Consider the following 22544-nt stretch of genomic DNA (forward strand, 5'->3'; position numbering starts at 1 on the left):
ATTTCATTTTTCAGATCATCGGGAATGTATGCATATCAAGTTCTAGCACTAACTTTTTTTTAATACAATGATATATTTTACGGAAGAAGAAAGTTTTGGCTAAGTTTAATGGGCAATCTAATTTAATATTAAATTCATTATCTACGAGATTCGAATTTAAATTCTCTATCTTACAATTGAGAAGGAATACTGGCAGTAAAACAGTGGCAACCTCTCTTTTTATTTTTTTTTTTAATTTTTTTGGTCGAAATCTCTCTTTTTAATTTGTTTTAATAAATGATATTATTTACGCTGAAAATGAGAAATGAATTTAATTTTAAAATGAACTAGCAATAATTTAACATCTTTTATTTATTAACAAAAAGAAATACTACTAAATTGCAGTAGTAAATGATTTTTTTAATTTAGTTTGACGTCTTCGGGATTGATAAAGAAGACATACGAGAATCCGGTTTAAGGCAATCATCTCAATTTGTATGACTAGGATGTGATCGGACAATTTTAGAATTCAAAATCTTCTGCAGAATTTAATTAATTAATTCTCCCAATAATTAATACTGCTAAACATAAAAGAAAATGATAATTTGTTGAACAATGATATCTATTTCTACACACAAGCTATGTATGAGCTTTCATAATAAGTTGGAAAAAAATTCTGCGGTCGGTCTTTTTGTTTTAGAATCATTTTGGATGTTCACTTGAATCCAGTCTTTGCTTAGGTACCATTCTGAAGGGTGTCATCAGCGGTGCACCTCCGACTTTGAACTAATTTTGAAACAACCAAACTGAAAGCGAATACGACAGGCAAGGGGGACAGTTTGATAGGACTAGTAGCATGGCGACGGCTGAAATGATACTGCACTGCTGAGCAAATGCATTGAACAATGGCAAGAACTAATCCAAAAATTTCAGGGAATGTACCAAAAAGCATGTTATTTGGAGGTGGATAGTGAAAACACCATAGCATTCCCCGCCTCCTCAATACAACTCTTTCCTTTATAGCATTTTGAAGGAGCTCGCAGATGCAAACTAGTACAGCCACAATTGCCAACAGCATACCAATTAATGCGTAGCGAGGATTAAGTGGGGAGGAAACCTGATCAAAAGCCGATGCCAGAGTCTCGATGCCGCAGCTAGTGAGTAACAGGATCCACTCTGATGAAGTAACCTGCAGTAGAAGTTCTAGTGAGTAATAGGATCCACATTAAGTTCTAATTTTTTCATTAAGACCTGGTGTAGGATTAGATATTTGATCTTAGGCTTAAATATCAAAATGGTTTTTGTGTTATAGACATACGACTAAGTTAGCCCTCATGTTTATCTCTTATCACCAATTAAGAATATTTCATTTAATCTTTTTAAAAAATTCATAAGAAAAATTATGTTAGATATAATTACACTTTATCTTTACATAAAAACACAAATCAATGAGACATAACACATATAAGGGATAAAACTTCTAATATGAAAAATGATTAAGGTCGTGGCATATAAAAGAGGGGAGATAATGTTGGGGAGGAGGTCGGAGAGTTGGGAATAATTTTTCTTTTAATTTTTAATTTAATATTATTTTTAAATATTTTAAATCAAACAAATAATTTGGAAAAATGTACTTAATTGGCTAACGAAAATAAACACAATGATCAAAATGACTAAATTGAAAACATAAGGATTAAATTGATCCAGTAAGTAAAACTCACTGACCATTTTAACATTGCAGCCTTGATCATATTCCTCCATGTCATTATGATTAGTATAACTCATATTTTGTTGTTTTTGAACCCTTTAATGGCTCTTTTTGTTCCCATTGTGCCCCTATAATTAATTATTCGACCTTCTTGGTATGTTCCACATTATTAGAACTAATTTTGAATTTGCCTAACTTATGCTTAATTTCTTCCATGATTATAGTGCCCGGAAAGATTTTTCACGTCATCATGCCTAAATTACAACATGAAAAAAGTCAAGCCATCAAGGTATCGTTTGATGTTGCATCTTTAAATGGCGGATGCTCATTTTGAATTTAAAAAAAATATATCAGAAACCATTTAATAGCAACATTTAGGGGTAATATAGGAAGACAAAACATAGTGAATTACATAAAAGAAATTAAATATGACCTGAAATATAAAAGATGATTTGAACACGAGTTAAACGACTAAAATTAGTTTTTAATCTGATTTAGATACGAGTCAATCGACTAAAATTAGCTTTTAATCTTACTTAACAGTACTTATTTAAAAGTAATCATTTTTTGAGAATTAAAAGTTTTCTATTTTTTTATTAGAAAACAGAGAACCTTCCGATCCCATGGATAAAAACCAGCTGACAGAAGCTCAAGACCAATACCCGTATCACATGCCGTTGCTCGTCAACGACGGCCTGCAATCAAGAGTTGTAATCGCCCAAATTACTTCAAAGTTCTGAAATTATGAATGATAAACGAAATATTTGTTTTAAGACCTAAGACAAGGAAAGTTTAATCAAAGGATAAATTAAAATGGTGCGCACCTCTCCATCTGAACCACTTTCAGAAAGCTCAGATTCGGTCGACATGGTTAGGTAGAGTGAGTTAACACCCCCGCATGCTTGGATGAAGCCGTCGTGGCAGAAAGGGCATTTGATTTCGACTTCCACATCCACAGTGACCAGATGACAACAACTATAGCAGTAGTACCTAGTTGGAATTGCCTCCTCGGTTGTATTTATCTCGTTCATCTTCCAACTATCCTTTGCTGCACAACCGTATATGGACTAGAATCATACAGAAATAACTGTAACATATCGAGAAAAAAAAAAAAGCCAACCAACAGGCAATAGCCTTGCGTTTTTTAGAGTAACCGCACGCACCGTCCATAAATTGATGTGCAGCTTTGAAAAACAAGGCTGCGATCCGCAACTTGAGCCAGGGCTGGAAGTTGAAAGTTGAAATAAAATACGAAAAATAAGTTGGTAACGATGCATATGGAAATTTGGTATCGTGGAACTAATGAACTTAATTGATTGGAGGGAGGAAGGGAGGGAGAGGGAGGGGCGGGGGGTGGTGGGGGGAGGGGAGCGGTGGGAAGGGAGAACCTTAGCAGCAAGTTCGTGATTGGCAGTGCCATTGGGCGTCACTACTCCTCCGACTCCGACATTGCTGTCAGTGGGCGTCACTACTCCGACGACGGCACCAACATTGCTGTCTTTCAGGTAACCTTTCATCTGCATCTGCATCTCCATCACCAAGGCCTCCTCCTGCTGTCGAGGCTGTCAATTAATACGTTTATCCCTTAGTAATCTAGTGATCTATCTACATATGAAATCTTTAAGGAAATGAATCCTATTTTTTTATTTATAAAAATAAAGATTAGTTGTGAGATTCATACTACATCGATTTTTAATAATCCAAACTGTCTATTTTTCAAATTGCATCTCATAGATCATATATATTAATATAAAACCAACACAAATGAAGAATAGTATTTTTGATGTCACCAAACTTCAACAAAAAAATTTGAATAAAATGCTCCTAAAATAAAAAACTTCAAAGGTATCTCGAAATAATACAGAAATATTGTTATTTTAACAATATTTTTTTAATAATTTTTTTAAATTTTTTTAATTATTACCTCACAATAAGTTATCAATAATTTAATTCAATTAGTTGTTCATTCAACATTATTTTCTTTATTTTTATTCACGTTCAAAGCATTTAAAAAAATCTTTCAAATACAAATAATAATGTGGATTTAGCTGTTCATTCAATATTATTTACTCTACCGAGATCAATTTTATTGTGTGGATTAAGTTGCTTTATTTCTTCTATATATATAAAGCCAACACAAAAGATGAATAATATTTTTTTATGTCAACAAACTTCAACAAAATATTTGGATAAAAATACCTCAAATACAAAAAAACTTCAAAAGCATTTCAAAATAATGTAGAGGTATTTTCGTTACTTAACAGTGTTTTTTTAATAATTAATATTTTGTATTTTTTTAATTAATACCTCACAATATATTAGTAATAATAAGATTAAATCAATTGTTTATTCAATATTATTTTCTCTATTTTTAAACACGTTTAAAACATCTTAATAGGGGTGTAAGACCGATTATAAAAAAAAAATCTTTCGCACACAATTAAATTAATTGTCAAATGATTTTTTTTTTAACAAACAATATTATCTCAATTAAAATAAATGAATGTGAGCTTACCTCAAAATAAACTGAGAATAATGAAATTCATTCAGTTGTTTATTAATTTTTTTTTTTAATGCAAATCCGATAAAGATTGATTTTATTATATAACGTTTCTTTTAGTATGATCTAAAATTATTTATTTAGATCAAATATATAACTTTCTTTTTGTCAATTTATACATATAAATATATCTAAAACGTATAAATCACACGTAACAGGTCATAATTCAAAAAATACATTATGCACATGCTCATTATACATAAAACCAACAATAAAATAAATAGTATTTTTTGATGTTATAAACTTTAAAAAAAAATACCCTTCAAACAAAAACTTTAAAAACAACCCAAAATAATGCATTAAATTAAATGTAACAGTGATATTTTTATCCTTATAACAGTATTTTTTATCTTTTTTTTTTTTTAATTAGTATCTCGCAATAACCTAACAATAATACAATTCATTCATTCAAAATTATTTTCTTTATTTTTAAACGCGTTCACAATATCTTAAGAAGCGTACAATATCTTAAGAAGCGTGTAATGTTAGTTATAAAAAAAATTCGTAGGTGAAAAATAATGTTATTAAATTAGTTATTAGTTACCAAATAACTAATTCCGGAACGGGACGGGACTCGGGTCGGTGTTGAAGGCAGGCTGGAGAATTCGGGTCGGACCATGGACCCGCATGGTGACCCGAACCCTGGAGAGACTGGAGACCCAAACCCAGAAGATCCCCCCGTCCGAACATTCCGAGAAGAGGAAAAAGACTTGACCTTTCCGAACTGCAAGTTCCTACGCGAAGCTACCATTTCGTTAATAGAGCCCAACCCAAGAGGCCCGCTCATCGGAGATACCGGTGGCGACTCTTCCGGCCGGGAGGACACGAAAGGCATAGTTTTCACACACGAAGCAGCAGCGGCCTCCATCGCCTGCCTCAGCGGCGAGCCGTCATACGACTCGGCCTCGTTGAGGGAGTTGCCTCCGCCTCTGGGGCTCTGCTGAGGCAAAACCCTAAGCTGCTCCGGCGTGTGAGCAAAGAAACAAACCCTCCGCTTGCAGCTGGTGCCGTCCTTGCACGGCTGAGTACGGTAGCGAGACGGGTGGAGCCAGTACTCGAAAACCCCGTGCGCAAACTCGCACGCGTCGCCCTTCTTGCAATGACCCTTTCGAAAATCGGGGCAGCCCGTACCCGAATAGTGATACTTCCTCGGGTCGCGGCGCCTGGCCTTCTCCCCCGGGTGGGCGTACGGACACTCGGTCCAGTCATGTGACGGGCCACGTGCGCACCTCCTGACCTTGAACTCGAACATCCTGACGTGGTCGCAGGAGTAGGCGTCGATCGGCGCGTCCGATTCGCGGCCGGAAATATCTGAGTCGGAGTCCAGGTCGGTCTCGTTGGAAGGCAAGTAGCACTGGAGCGTCGTTAGGGCTTCGTGGAGGTAGTAAGGGCTGTTGAAGTCAGCGCCGTTTGCATTGCCGCTCAGGGGAGACGGTGAGTACATGTCGGCCGTCGAATCATCGTGTGGGAGCGACGGAGGGACGTGGACCGTTGGATTGGGACGGTGCAGTTCTCCGAGCGTCATTTTTTTGGTGGGTTTTTATTTTCCTTTTGGGGTGGATGGCGGTCTTTGGGGAAACGTGAGTGAGGTGTGAATTTATAAAGTGGGTTTTGAACCGTGGTTGGGTTAATGGGGCACCGTGGTTGGGTTAGAACTTCTAGGAGCTGCTGCTCCAGTTCGCACCGCGGTTAAGAGTACCGTACGGGGAGTTTCTCGGCCAATGGTTAACATTAATTTTAGGAGGTGCTGCTCCAGTTCGTACCGCGGTTAAGAGAACTGTGGCTAGATTAAGGAGTACAGAATAAAAGTTTTGAAATGTCAATAATAATTTGTAAACATAAAAAAGAAATATTAAGAAGATTTTATGTACACACTTTATCAACTTACAGTTTAATATTAATTTTCATATTAATATTATAAAATAATATTAAAAAAAACATAAAGTATTATAGAGTTCATAAATATTTAATTTTAAAGAGATTCCGCTTAGTATTTCCTAAACATAAGACAACAAAAAAATAAATGGAACAAAGAAACAATATAAAATAGAAAACTCCGAATAAATTCACAACAAATCTTTATATATTTCCATGCTCATGTTCTAATTGCCCAAATTACTTCGAAGTTTTGAAATTATGAATGATAAATGAATACAAGAAGAAAATATTTGTTCTAAGAGCAATAGTAAAACTAGAAATTTTTTACCGAGTGGACTAGCTTAAAAATTAAAATCTTTATAAATAAAGAAACTTGATACTGTATTTTTCATAGTATTAGCTAGCTTAAAAAAATTTACAAAGTGAGCCAAAAGTTTTGTAATTAAACAAATACGTGTTAAAATTGAAACAAATCCAAATTTATATATGTACAATAAGCGATGAGAAACATGATGTAAGAAAAATAGATGATTTGTAAACTGTATTATATAATTTTATATAGTTAAACTTAGAGAATTCGGATTAGTGATTAAATATATGGTAGGTTATATTCGAAAATCAATTAAAATTACATGTAAAATTTTATTTTTTACCGAAAACTACCTGGGCTACAAGGCAACCCTTAACCTGGCTCCACGGCTGTTTAAGAGCTAAGACAAGGAAAGTTTGATCAAAGGATAAATTAAAATGGTGCACACCTCTCCATCCGAACCACTTTCAGAATGCTCATATTCGGATGACATGGTTAGGTAGCAAGAGTTAACACCCTCGCATGCTTGGATGAAGCCGTCTTGGCAGAAAAGGCATTTGATTTCGACTTCGGCATCCACAGTGACCAGATGACGACACCTGTAGCAATAGTACCTAGTTGGAATTGCATGCTCAGTTGTATCTATCTTGTTCATCTCCCAACTACGTTCTACTGCACAACCGTATATGCACTAGAATCATACAAAAATAATGTAACATAACGAGCAAAACAGCCAACCAACAGGCAATAGCCTTGCGTCTTTCAGAGTAACCACACGCACCTTCCATAAATTGATATGCAACAAAAACAAGGCTGCGATCCGCAACTTGAGCAAGGGCTGAAGGTTGAAAGTTGGAAAAATGAGTTGGCAACGATGCATATAGAAATTTGGTATAGGGGAACTAATGAACTTAATTGATTGGAAAATGAAAGGGGAGAAAGGGAGGGGAAGGAAGGGAGGGAGGGAGGGAGGGAGGAGAACCTGAGCAGCATGTTCGTGATTGGCAGTGCCATTGGGCGTCACTATTCCAACTCCAACACCAACATTGCTGTCAGTGGGCGTCACTACTCCGATGACAATACCAACATTGCTGTCTTTCAAGTAACTTTTCATCTGCATGTCCATCTCCATCACTAAGGCCTCCTCCCGTTGTTGACACTGTCAATTAATATGTTTATCCTTTAGTAATCTAGTGATCTATATATATTAGGGGTGGGCACGGGCCGAGTTGGGCACAAAATTGAAGGAAACCGAACCCATTTATAAATAACACGGGGCGGGTTTTGGATTTTTCAAAATGAGATTCGGACCTAACCTAGCCCTTTTGAAACAAGCCAATTCCTACGGGTCATACGATAGCAAGGTATAGACATCAAAACCTTCTTCTTCCCTTTTCTCTCCCTCTAGAACACACTTTCTCTCTCTAAAGCTCCCTCTTTTCTAATGGAAGACGACGACTAATTTGGAGATCTCTACACTGACATTCTTTCATCCTTCTAATCGTCTGAACCATCGTCATCATCTGCACCTCAACCCCACCAATCCTCCGTCGTGCCCCAGTCTTTCCACCGTTCGATCGATCCCAACATCCTCGACGAAGAGGACAAGATCCTTTTTGCAGCTCCGCACTCTAATCCTTCTGTTTCTCACCCACCCAATTCCCAAACCCTAGCTCCCGCCACCTCTATTCCAACCAATTCCGCTAGAGATGCTGCTCCAGTTTGTGGGTCTAGGGTTTTGGAGGCTAAAGATGTATTGCCGAAAGCCAATTCTGTGGATTTGAATATTGGTGGTAAAGATTTGGATTTGACAGACAAGGATGTGAATTTCGGCATCGAGGAGGCTAACAGTGAAGTTGTGAACTGAGAAAGGCGAAGATGACTGGGACAACGACGAATCCCGAAAAGAACAAAGAGGCTGCTCATGGAGACCGACTAACCCCCGACGACTCAAGGGCGCTGCTGGCGACGACTCGATGGCACTGCTGGAGACGACTCGACGGCGTTGCAGGTTGATAACAAGCAACTCGACTACTACAACCACGACAACACCATCGACGACTACGTTTGAGCGGACGGAGCTAAGAGAATTCGAGATCTAGGTCGAAAGGAGTTAGGATTTGGAGGCCACTATGATCGAAGTCAGGATTTAGGACTCTAGAAGTCTGGAGAATTCTACATAACCTAAGAAATAAACGGTGGAGATTTAATCTCCCTACAATGAACGATGGAAACGGTTCGGGCCATGGGCCGGTTTTCTCTGAAATTTGTACCCGCCCTGCCCCACTAATAAAATGGACTTGCCCCACTTTGCCCCGTTTGGAATTTACAATATATGTACCCGCCCCGAATTGCAATTACCCACCCCAACCCACGAGTCCAGGTCCCATTTGCCTAGCCTTATAAATATATATATATATATATATATATATATATATAAGCAAAATGGTAAAGTTTTTAATAATTTTATAATCTATTTTTAAATTATTTAAAGAATAGATGCAATTTGGAAAATGATCCTCACCAGATCCTTTACCTGGGGATCATAGGAATTACTTAATCGTGACCGTTCATCATATATCGTGTAGTTAGAAATCATTTTAAAATTTAAAATTTAAAATTAAATATAAATAGTACCTAATGAAAATTGACCGCACGATGAACAGTTAAGATCATAAGATCCTTAGGATCCCTAGGAAAAAGATCTGGCATGGATACTTTTCCATTAAAAAGGAGGGAAGAGATCTTTTCCTAATCTCTTCCACCAAAGCCACCTAATCAAGTGATCAAGGCCCTTAAATTTTGTCGTTTAATCAAATTTTAAGGATCTGGATTACTTGATTATGTGACTTTAGTGAAAGATATTAGGAGATGATCTCTTTCATAAAAAGGAACCTTCCATGATCTCTTTCATAAAAAGGAACCTTCCAGCCAACTTATGGTGATTGGAGAGAGAGAGAGAGAGAGAGAGGAGGAGGGGGGGGGGGAGGCAGTGTCAGTGGGTGTCACTACTCCAACGACGACACTAGGACCACACAAATATTGCTCCATCTCCATTTCCGTCTTCCAACAGCTTCCTTGCAATTTCTTTTGCTGTTGATCCGATCAGTTAACGCGTCTATAGTTTATAGCAATCTTTCTTCCATATATAAAACGTCATTTACTCATGGTTTGCTCTTTTACATCTTATTGTAATTTTTTTTTATATAATATTATTTTTTTTTATTTTTCAAAATTTAAAATAAAGAAAGAACAATGTTCATGTAGTGGGTGGTTTTGTTCTGTTAATTTGATTTTGTTATTATTAAATTGTTTTATTTTAAATTTCAATTAAAGGGGGTAATTTGGGATTATGAATGAGACATATTTTTGTTTTCGGGCTTTATAAATATAGATATAGAAGAGGGCAATAGAAAGTATTTAAAATACTATAAACTGTTCTTCAACAATTTTAAAAATTACAATTGAACTAAAAGGAGTTAAAATAATTCAACACAGTTTAAATTTTAATGAATTTAAAATTTAAAACTTTTCTAAAAATAAAACAAAAACAAAATGAAACTGTTATTAGCACTCCAAAAATTTCTATTTACACTCTTCACAAATGTATTTTTCTTTCTAATTATAAAAAAATTTAAAATATTAAATAAAATTTTTAGAGTGCTAATAATAATTTCCAAACAAAAATCCCCACAGTAGTGATGACGAGAGTTCATTACGTGTAAAGAGAGGGGAATGTTGCTACTACCTTCTAGTGGCCAAAAAAATGCCCCGCCGTTGGAGTGCGGAAACCTTTCGTGGTATTTACCAAGAAATTCTGAGGGAATACAAAATCTGATAAAAAAATGAATAATTTTGAATTCAAAATAATATTGTTCTCTCCTCTGCAAGAACTGGAAACTTTCGACAGGATATCGACGTAAAATTTGGAGTCTAAATTATACGTCCTTTGGTCGATTGAAAAGGCTTTATCTCAATCTTTAGTCTATTTCCTGGTAATTCCACAATCTAAATCAAAAGAGTATCATAAAATTGACAAGTTGCAGATAAAAAAAAGAGAGAAGAGAGAGCGAGGAAACTGGAGAATGTAATTTCCACTCCCAGACTCCCAGTCCCACTCTCATGCTTTCTCTCTCTTAAAAAACAAAATATTTACCCACAGAAAGTGTGCCAATAAATGCAAGTAAAGTAATTAAAATAACGTGTTGAAGACGGATGGAAGAGAAAGAAGAAAGAGCGAGGAAACAGAAACTGCAGGGGTGCACGGGGAGAGAGGAGTCCATGGGTGAGTCTCACGGCACACAGCTAAACAAAAACAATGATAGCCAAATAATAAACACAATGGACAAAAAATGAAGAAAGGTAAGAAACTACCTGATAACGAAGACGGGACCGGGAGTGGTGAGAAAACACGGAGTGCAAGCATAGCGCCGTCTCGGGCAAAAACGCAACAGCCTTCTCTCTTCTCAGCTTCTCTGCTGCTTCCAAACCCATTTCCCATCGCCATTTTCTGCAAATGAAACCCATCGCCATTTTTAGCAAGCCAGACCCATAGCCATGGCCCATGTCTATGTGTTTGCAGGGGACAACCAGAGAAGGCGGTTGAGATCTCTTTCTAATTACATATTTTTATTGGTATGCATGTTTTAAATGGCTTCGTCACCCTCTGGTATCGGTCAGCACGTACCCATGCTATTATTAGAAGAATATCGGGATCGGAGCATGTCACCAATATCGCCGCCACTACATACCAAAATGGGTCCTTAGAGAAAAATGGGAATCTATGTCGGTTATAATTCGCTATTTAGAGCCCTTGACAGGAGATCTCTTTACCGCACGTTTTGCGAATTGTCACTTTGATGAGACAGTTTTCCCGTCGTTAGGGGAGATAAGCAGGCTAACGTTCTTGGAGAACGCCGCAAATTGTCGTGGTATACTCCCACTATGTCTCGTTTAGATCCCCGCATTACCCAGTTTGAAATTGAGGTGCGACGAATTATAGATATTCAGAACATTGCTCAGAGTATGCCAGATGCTTTTACTGATCTAGCAAAGGTGACGACATCATACACTATTCTAAAAATCCCCGCCAAGCGCTGCCTAGGCCCCGCCTAAGTGCTAGGCGGCCGGTCAACGCCCCGATTAATGCCTAGGCGTTTGAAAAGTAAGAAAGGGTGCCTAAACCTACTGAGGCACTCGCCTAGACAATGTAGGCACTCGCCTAGCCTGCCAAGACCCGCCTAGATTGCGACTCACTTAAACAGAAATAGATAACTTTCATTTTGCATTTTATTTTTTTCAATAAATTGTAAGAGACTTGTTGAATATTTAAATGAACACACATTATATGCTTGTTTCCCATGTTTTCATTATGTTCCAATAGTTCATACTATATAAGTCATTATATTTTGTAGTTTATGATGAAATTATATATATTTTAAGTATAAATAGACACTTATTTACATGAAATATAATAGATTTAATTAAATCCACCTAGCCACCTAGGCGCTAGGCCTGCCGCCCAACTAGCGCGTAGCATCTTTTAGAACCTTGAGATCATATATACCTAGTGCAAACGCACCTGCAAGGATAGATGTACCCCGTGTACATCATAATCCCGCCTAGGAAGGTCGGACCGTCCCGGAAGGTGGGGAGGACGCACCTTCCACACAACCCGGTATATTGGCAGCTAGCCAATCATCTACTCCGACCCTAAAGCATGGCAGACCCATTGGTTCAAAGGATTCACAACCCTGGAAGAGGAAATTGGCACCAACTAGTGACCCTAGTTTGAATCCGACCATCCCTTACTCATCTATTCCAACGCATGAGGTTATTCTAGATTATGGTGATGTCTTAAACGAGACAACCCGACCTCCTAAAAATTGCGAGATTTCGGTCCACTACGCAATATTGGATGAGGTTTGGAATCAAAATGAGATGGTCATTGACGATGCATTTGCGTGCACAGTAGCTACTAATGCTTAGCGATGATATTGAACCATATTTTGTTGATGAATGCCAACGTAGAACGGATTGGTTAAACTGGAAACAAGCAATCCAGGTCAAACTCGATTCGCTTTTGAAATGTAAGGTGTTTGGACCTATTACTCATACTCCACCACATAGGAAGCCCATAGGCTACAAGTGGGTTTTTGTGAGGAAGCGTAATGAGAAAAATGAAATATTGCGATACAAAGCACGCCTCGTAGCGCAAGGCTTCTCTCGGATCCCTAGGATTGATTACGAGGAGACGTATTCCTCCGTAATGGACGTCATAACGTTCTGCTACCTAATCAGTTTGGTAGCTTCCAAAAAACTGAATATGCAGCTTATGGACGTGCTAACTGCATATCTCTATGGGAATCTAGACCACGGAACACTTTCTCAATTAAATTGAGGAAATCACTCTACGGATTAAAACAATCCGAGCGGATGTGGTATAACCGTCTAAGTGAATATTGACAAGTCAGGGTTATTTGAACAACAGATTATGCTCATGTGTGTTCATAAAGAAATCACATTCCAGATTTGCAATTGTTGCAGTTTATGTCGACGACATGAACCTTATTGGAACTTCCGCAGAGCTTGAGGAAATTGCCACTTACCTGAAATCGGAATTTGAGATGAAAGATCTTGGGAAAAAACTTGATATTTCCTTGGCCTGGAGATCGAGCATTTTTCGGATGGAGTCCTAATACATCAATCGAAATACACCCAGAAGGTGTTGCGACGTTTTAAAGAGGATAAAGCGAAGTCTTCAAGCACACCTATGGTCGTTCAGACTCTAGATGCTAAACGAGATCCATTCCATCCAAAGGAGGATGAGGAAGAGATTTTGGAACCCGAAGTTCCATACCTAAGTGCAATTGGGGCTTTATTGTACTTTGCTCAATGCACTAGACCCGACATATCCTTCGTTGTTAATCTTTTGGCTAGATACAACAATGTGCCCACACACAGACACTAGAATGGTGTTAAAGACATTTTTCGCTACCTCAAAGGTATGACGGATTTGGGCTTGTTCTATACCCATGAATCCTTGAGAGTTGCTACCCTCATAGGTCACGTTCTCGGGTTGATTCTCGTCTTATTGGTTACGCAGATGCTAGATATCTGTCTGACCCACATAGGGCACATTCTCAAACGGGTTATGTCTTTACCGTTGGAGACATCGCTATACCTTGGAGGTCTACCAAGCAAACACTAGTTGCAACTTCTTCAAACCATGATGAAATTCTCGCCCTGCATGAAGCATCGTGTGAGTGTTTTTTGGTTGAGAGCAGTCATGGAACATATTCGAAACACTAGTGGTCTTACTACCGTTGTTGACCTTCCTACGACGATCTTTGAAGACAATGCAGCATGTATCGAGCAGTTAAAGAAATGATACATCAAGGGAGACAATACGAAGCATATAGCGCCAAAGTTCTTTTATTCTCATCCGCAACGACATCATCAGAACATTGAAGTCAAGCAAATCTGTTCCCAGGACAACCTGGCTGATCTCTTCACCAAGTCATTGCCCAAGTTTACTTTTCAGAAGCTCGTCCAAAGAATCGATATGTGTAAATTATCTGAATTGAATCAATTGTGGTTCTCTTATATGGAAGTTATGTCTAACTCAGGGGGAGTATCCTAAAGCATACTCACTTGATCTTAATGTACTTTTTTTTCTTAAGATTAGGAGCAACTTTCCCACTGGGTTTTTGCTACCTAACGAGGTTTTAACGAGGCACCCATCCTGGGATGATTGTACTCTGTTAAGCTCACTACTTTCGTCCTGTTTGACGTTTGTTTTAGACATTATGCATACTTCTCACTTTTCTCCTTAGTCTATGGGTTTTCCCCATACCTTGGATTTTACCATAGCGAGGTTTTGTGAGTTTTACTACCACTGCGTACTTTCTTTAAATTTGAGACTCGTATTCGCGCGTTGTGATGACGAGCTCATCAACTGTTCTACCTTATCTGCTAAAGATCTGATGCGATGTTTTGTTTGAGTATTTACACACTGAATGGGGAGTGTTGCGGTCATATTTAGAATAGGAATGTGATTATGTAAATCCTAGTGTATCTAGGGATATCTTTGAATATTCCCTTTAGTTGTTAATATCCTTTTAGAGTTGTAATCCTAAAAGGGTAATGATTTAACCTATCCTACTACTATAAAAAAAAGGCACAGTGGGATGATACAACACACACCTAACAATTAAATCTATCTCCTTTCTCTCTTATTGCCGTTGGCCTCCCCCTCTCTATTCCCTTATAATAACTCAGTTAAATAGACCTACAACATGAAGCATATTTTTAAGGAAGCGAACTTTGTGGCGGATGTTATTGCTCGTGAGGGTTTATCAGCTGTTAACCCTTTAATCTGGGAATATTGTCTTCCTTCATCCGCCACGGAAGCTTTTAGATTTGATTGTACTGGCACGGGTTGTACTCGTGGTTTTGTGCTTTAACATTTTTTATTTTGATAAAAAAAAATATATATATATATATATATAATTCTATAGAACCGGAAGTTCTAAATTGAAATAATATAAGAGTCTTAAAATCCGAAGTCCTAAAAATTAATTGGACTCAGACCTGCAATTACGAGAGTATATGAATTTGTATAATATAATTTTTAGGATTAAATACTTAAAACTCCCTAACCTTTTGGTATCATTCCAAATTGATCTCAATTTTTTAAACATTCCAAATAAGTACCCAACTTATTGAAAATATCACATCCATTAAGTCCTAATTTTTTTTTTTCGCTAAATATACATGTGGCAATAATGGGTCCCACTTATTTGCTTACTTGTACACTAAAATACTAGTAAAAATAACTTCGAAGGGACATGAAGATGAAAAAATAAATAAACAAATTCATGAATAAAATGGAAAAGGTCAAGAAACCGCCTAACAAAGAAGAGGGTTCAGAATTTAGATAGAGTTTCAAGGAGCTTGTTTCTGCTTAGGTGATTTCCTCATTCACCGATTCTTGACTTGTAAAGCTTTCAATTTTTCTTTGTAGGCAGTGAAAATGGTGGTGACCACATCATGGCAGTCCACACCATTTTAGCAACCTGCATGGCTTTCTTCTTGATGTTAGCAACTTAAGTTGTAGGGTGAAGTTTGTGGTTATGCGTTGGGTTTAGAGGTGATGACCTGAAGAGGGTAGTGGTGACCGTTAGTTGGTGGAGCCCATACTTCCATGACCTTCTATTTACATTGGAGACAAGTAAGCACTTTGGGATTTAACGTATGTGATATTTTTAATAGAATGGATACCCGTTTGAAATGTTTAAAAAGATTAAGACCAATATCGAATGACACTAAAAGATTGGGGGAGTTTTAGGTACTTCATCCTTACTTTTATTAGTACATTACACATTCAAATTATTTTGTGTATATTGAGTCCTATACACACGCTATCATGATATTGTATATTACTACATAATTATAATCAAAGATATCAGGACCTAAGTTCTTGATTTGAATCATGCTAGGACCTGAAATTTCTCAATTATGACTATGAAAGACAAGAAATTAAAGCCAAAAATAAAAAATAAAAAATAAAAAAAATCCAAACCTGGAGCTTATTAATCATTCTTACATAGAAAAGAAATATAAATCATGATTTGAAGTCATTTGATTCAAAAAAGAAGAAAGCTGAGGGCATTTGAATCTCACTATTCTTCTCACATAGACGATTCATGTCTAGAACTTGTAGTTCTGAAACTCTTGATTTTACGTTGTCTAGTTTTATTGTTATATTGTTCTATTAAGGATTCAATCTCCAATATCAAATTTATGCAGTATCTGTAAGAATTTGTGCAGAAGTGTAGGTGTATTTTGGCCAGATGTTTGATGTTAAATTGGTTTAGAAAAGTCTTATTGAAAGAGGTTTGGATGTTCTAGTTTATATATGATTGAAACTCAGAATGTGGATTCCTACAAGGATTCTAATAGGAGAATCAAAAGGATTGTTTGTCAATATAAATAATGGTAACTACTCTCACAGAAAAAAGCGCTCATTATTAGACTTACACCTATCTAAAGTCGAGCATATTCTTCTTTCGATAAAGATCAGATTATTTCTTACAGTATCTCTATAGAACTTACATCTAGCATAGATTTCAGTAGGCTTCTTGAATTATTTCAAATCAGCCAACCTGCATGGACTTAACAAACATCTAATTTCACCTCCAAAACTAACGTCTACAATCAAGATTGTGCAAAGATTGTACAACAAAAACAAAAATCCGTACAGTATAGTCGTTTTAAACCACAGAGAAATAGTTTGGCCCCGCTTGCTTCCAGTATTTCCCCCACATTTTTAGAACCTGCAATAGTTTCGTAAGCTTAAATCTGTCAAAACCAATCAGACAAACAATGCTATAAACCATCCTCTTTTGCAAAGATGACGACACAGAAAAAAACAGTAATTAGGGTATCAAATTTAACTTCTCCTTGATGATGGTTTGAGAGATTACAAATATTTTACTTAGTAATCTCTTTAAGACTGGGATTAGTGTCATCGTTACAGTACGTATTGACATTTCTGCAGATATACAAAACAGGATTCTCAACAATTTAAGACTCCACAACAACCAAGTGTTAAACAGTATACTCATTTCCTCCCACTGTCACTGACTTCTAAATCAAGAGGAAGTTAATTGGTTTTAAGGTTGTACTTTGACAATTATGCAGTTAAAAGTCAAGAATATTTCACCAACCAAATGCATAAAACTGTAAGCATAAAAATTTATTTACATATGATTATCTCAAATCCAATAAACATAGAACTATATCTAATACATGAGAATATCAGGAAAGATTTACAAGCCACAAACCGCAAGCCTACTCAGTCCAATCTTCAACATTGATAGACTTCCCAGCCCGTATTTAAACACACAACATAATGTTATATTAATATGTTTATGTATGCAAATTGTAGCATAGAAGCTTCCCCATCATTAATTGAAAGTAGGTTCTGCAAATTCATTTCTGTGCCTATATTTCTCAGAAAAACTAGCATGGAGGCCTTACAAAATAGGTCTTATATATATATATATATAGCCTAAAGTAAGTTAACTTGGGATGATGGGTCAAAACTTGAACCTAAGCAAACTCATCTTTTAGCCTTTCTTGATCCAGTTCCAGTGCAAAATTGCACGTTTCCAGATTGGAAAGTTCAGATTCTTTCTTCTACTCTAAGTTGATGTCACAACTGAATATATTTGGCAATGAGGAGCCAACAAAGAATTCCGTGGTAATTCGTATTTGTATCCATATTAGTATTATGACAATAAGGTACCGTTTGGTATGTGGGACGGAACGGAACAGAGTGGGACAAGGCGTTCCGTCCCACGTTTGGTGAGTCTAAAACGGGTGGAACGAGCTGTTCCACGGGACGAGTTTTAGGTGAATTTTCGTTCCACCTCACCCCCCTGGAACGACTCGTTCCACATCCGTGGAGCACAAAATTATAATCTCTTCGTCTCCTTCTTCTTCCTCCTTGTTTCCATCCGAGGGCATCTTTGCTCCCGTTCCGTTCCGTTCCGTTCCGTCCCGTCCCGTCCCATTCTGTTCCGTCCCGTCTCGTCTGCATACCAAACGATACCTGGACCAAGAGAAAAAGGAACGCATTCACCAAGACGGTGAAGAAAAGTCACCACAAAATCATTGAAGGAAAATAACATATATGAACAGTAGGAATTATAACAACTCTTCTGCCTAGTATTGCAAACTCAAAACCCATCCTAACCAACCCAAGAAATTGAATTTCTCAAATACACATGTCACCTCCAAAACCAACACAAACAGGGAAAATCTGAAAAAAAGCGGACCAAAATAGAATCACAGCAGGTGAAAACAACAGATTTTAACCCCCAAATACACAACTCATCCAATTATTCTAACAACTTAAACAGAGGTAAGACAATTGAAAAGAAGATGAAGTCTCATGTGGACCCTAACAAATGGAAGAACACATAAAATCGTAAAGCATAGAAAAATCAGTATTGATTATCCCTCCACATTGACAAGCAGAAAAATTCAAGAGAAAGAATCAGAATCACACGTTCAGCTAAAGCATCGCGGTAAAGCCAATAATAGATCAGCACAACCCATTCAGAATACTTCCTGTGCAGTCAAGTAGCAGGTCCTACGAACGTCAGCAGAAACAGTAAGTAATGGCATTGTTGACAAGACGAATCTGCATTACATATCTCAACATTGAGTCTGGATATCATACCCTGCAATTTCACGTCCAAAATAACCTGCTTATACTGAAAGCTCTGGAGCACCTACGCAAGAGATTACACAGTAACAATCAGTAGAGGAACCAGCGAACTATATTTGTTAAGATTTTTGCATTATTGACACATTTATATTTACAGTAGAGAAATTTTTTCGTATCCATAATTATAAGCATAGTGATTCTTCAATGCTGCAACAAGGATGGCTCTTAATTTAACCAGCAATTTTACGCAGCAAATAATTTGATATGGTATCATAGAACATTACGATCGATTTAGACAAAGAAGAGGCATTAGTTGTGATATCTGAAATAATTGACACTGTAAGATTCAGTACTTCCTAGATGAGTGTACAGGATGAGTTTGGATGCTCTGCTTATATTTTCCATGTTAATGTTATGATCAGGTCCAAACTATGTTCTATCTAATATAAAATGTTGTTTCTGTTATAACATCGTCAGGATCTTGAAGCCTACAAAAATGGGTAGAGAAGAAATGGTATCAGCGTTTCACCATTGAATGGCATACATAATGACTTTATTAACAATTTTGAGCACATACTTTATTGCTCAAGAGATGTGAAATACCCGAATATCATGTATTTATTTGCGACTTCATTTACTTGCTAGAGTGGTACAGATGTGGAACTATCAGTAAGACAACTGGTTTATGAATTTCCTAAATTTCGGGAAGAAGAAGAGTTCTATATGTTACAGATACAGGCTCATTTTTTTCATATACATACTTTACATTAAATGGATGAGGGATTTAGGCTAAGCCAAACAATGGGCCAGCATAATAAATTAGCATCAAACTCACTGTTCATGAGTCGAACTTGTATTTCATAAAATCTCCATGGCAATCATCTCATTTTGAATGACTAGGATGTGATTGGACAATTGTAGAATTCAAAGCCTTCCGCTAAACATAAACGATCTTGATAATCTATTGAACAGGGATCTTCTATTTCTACAAAGAAGCTATATATGAGCTTTCGTTATACGTTAAAGGTGACAACTTCAAGGCATGCTTCCCTGCTAAGAAAACCTTCCGCTGGTCGATCTTATTCTTTGAGAATCATTTTTGTGTTCACTCAAATCTAGTCTGTCTTTGGTTAAGCACCATTCCCAAGGGTGTCATCAACGGTGTACCTCTGAGTCTTAACTAATTTTAAATCAACCAAACCGAAAAAGAATAAAACAGGAAAAGGGGACAGTTTTATAGGATTAGTAGCATGCCGACAGAGGTAATAATACTGCACTGCCGAGCAAATGCATTGAACAATGGCAAGAACTAATCCAAAAATTTCAGGGAATGTACCATAAAGCATGTTATATGGAGGTGGATAATAAAAGCACCATAACTTTCCCCCTCCTCAATACAACTCTTTCCTTTATACCATTGTGAACGAGCTCCCAGATGCAAGAAGTATGCCACAATTGCCAATAGCTTACCAATTAGTGCATACCGAGGCTTACGTGGGGAGGAAACCTGATCACAAGCAGCCGACAGAATCTCTAGGCCAAGGTTAGCGAGTAACAGGATCCACTCTGACGAAGTTGCCAGCAGAAGTTACACGAACTTCAATTAAATTCTTACTTTTAAATGTGAAATGAAAGCAAAGAACCTTCCCAGAAAGAGGGAGGAAACTGGAGGTGTAATAAAGTATTCCAAATCCCGTGTTGCAGGCGGAGGGAAAGAGCGAGGAAAGAGGGAGGAAGCTGAAGGGGGTTAATAAAGTAATGCAAATTCGTAGCTGCTCATTTCTCCCTTATTAGTTTGGAATATCCTATCTCCCTACCTATTTCCAAGTTGCAGCTCCAATGCTCTGCCAAAGTCTCGAATTCAAGGCAGGGGAACCTCGATCGAGAGCCCTGGTGACAAGAGAGATAACCAGAGAAGGCATTTGAGCTCTTAATCATGAAAGGTATAAAATTGCTTACCATGTTCCATGGAAGAATATGGATGCTCAATGTAGAGATCTGATTCCTGCTGCCTCCCCACCTCAGGTGGCATGTCTTTTTGATCTATTTCAATTTTTATCGTCGGGAATTTGTGTTTATCAAGTTGTATTTCTAACCTCTCTTTTTAATTCATTTTCAGATCTTCCGGATTGATTAAGACAAACTACAAGGATATCCGTTTAAGGCAAATCCTACGTAATTCATTAAATAAGTCCATACAAGTAAATCTATAACAGAAATACATACAAATCTATATGGAATTATAGAATCCATTAAAATGTTTAATAATTAGTCACTTTATAAAATGTCATTTAAAATATTCTGAAATTCAAATCGATTACACCCTCCAATTGTACTTTAAAATCACCAAACAAACATAGAAATAGAGAGCCACGGGGGACAGTCTCATGGGATTACCAGTTTGCTGATGGTGGAAATAATACTGCTCTGCCGAGCAAACACATTGAATTACAGCAAGACCCAATCCAAAGATGTCAGGCAACGAACGATAAACCATGCTATTTGAAGATGCATCTTTACCCTTCTCCTTCATTCGACCGGGAATGAGCTCCCAGATGCAAGTAACCACACCGACAATAGCCAACAACAAACTGATTAGTGCATAAAGAGGCTTGCGTGGGGAGGAAACCTGATCAAAACCGGCCGACAATATTTCTAATCCGATGCTATTGAGAATAAAGATGCACCCTGATGGAGTAACCTACAAGGAAGTTATAATAATTTCAAATGAACCAGCTCACAAGAGATTTTTGAAAAAATGCTGGTTCAACAAGTATGATCAGTTAAATCATTACTCTTGGCCTGCTATGTGCTTGGTCGAAAACAGTGTTTTCACCGTGCAGATCACCAACGCTAATTGCAACATCCTCGCTGGGATTTGAACCAACACATGCCTGCAGCTATGAACTTTATGAGCCCTATTACTATCTATAAGCTTACTATTAGAAAAGAACAAAAATCACACGTATCTCAGAAGAAATAGTGAAGAAAAACAAAGGAGATGGTAAAAGCGAGTCGCTGGGGTTGAATTCATCAGAGCCCTGAGAAAATCAATTCAACTGAAGTTTTAAAAATATTGCAAGCCAATATGTCAAAGTTATAATTTTTGGTTTAATTATGGTCATGGGTTTTAATATCTTTCCTTACCACATTATCTTGCTCCTGATAGTCACCATCAGCATGAGGACCAGTGCAATGTAAAGATGACCTACTTGGAATGAAAACATCAGAGCCCTGAAAATGAAAACATCAGTTTTTACTACTACCACTGCCCTATTTCCCAGCTTATCATTGTCAGTGCAAGCACGGGGACTCACGCTGAGTGGACGCGGTTCACTGGAGTTGGTACCATCACAGACCCGAAATTGTATATGTTAAATGGTGATTTGTAATTTAGAAGATGTGTTCACCATGATTAGGATTAATAAACTTACCACCTGGTGTGATGCATAGTTGTTGTTGTTGTCATCATGGATACCTTCCGTAAGCAAAGATGACCTGCTGGGGTTCTCATAGGTGTACAAGCGATCAAATCCTGAAAAATCAAAACGAAATAATGAATAAAAATCATTCAAAAATGGAGTTTGACGATCTAACAAAGCCCATAATAAACAGACCACTTTTGATAGCAATTAAACGCCTTTGGTAAGGGAATTCTGCACCAAAGTAAATTATCAGCTATATGAAATTCTCTTTTTGCGAGTACAAATGCTAAACGGATCAGCATCAATCCCAGACTAATTTGCACCTTTTCTTCCATTCAGCACTATCTTGTGGCATGCTTTTTTTTGTCACAATCTTTGATAAAGAGTGTTTGTTTTCACAACCCTATCCACGATATTTTTCCCTTGCCTTTATTAGTACCATATAT

The 22544-nt window shown here is 37.3% G+C and overlaps 1 protein-coding gene across 1 annotated transcript; it reads right to left on the reverse strand.

Moving 5' to 3' along the window:
* Positions 1-4776: 4776 nt before the first annotated feature.
* Positions 4777-5772, reverse strand: LOC137742889 (zinc finger CCCH domain-containing protein 20-like). Its single transcript, XM_068482833.1, has one exon. It carries the CDS (start codon positions 5770-5772, stop codon positions 4777-4779), a length of 996 nt encoding a protein of 331 aa, XP_068338934.1.
* Positions 5773-22544: the final 16772 nt, after the last annotated feature.

The sequence above is a fragment of the Pyrus communis genome, chromosome 8 (genome assembly GCF_963583255.1).
Source record: "Pyrus communis chromosome 8, drPyrComm1.1, whole genome shotgun sequence".
Taxonomy (NCBI): domain Eukaryota; kingdom Viridiplantae; phylum Streptophyta; class Magnoliopsida; order Rosales; family Rosaceae; genus Pyrus; species Pyrus communis.

Bases quoted from the DNA above. Each gene is read 5' to 3' on its own strand.
- LOC137742889 (XM_068482833.1), bottom strand. From the start codon at position 5,772: ATGACGCTCGGAGAACTGCACCGTCCCAATCCAACGGTCCACGTCCCT.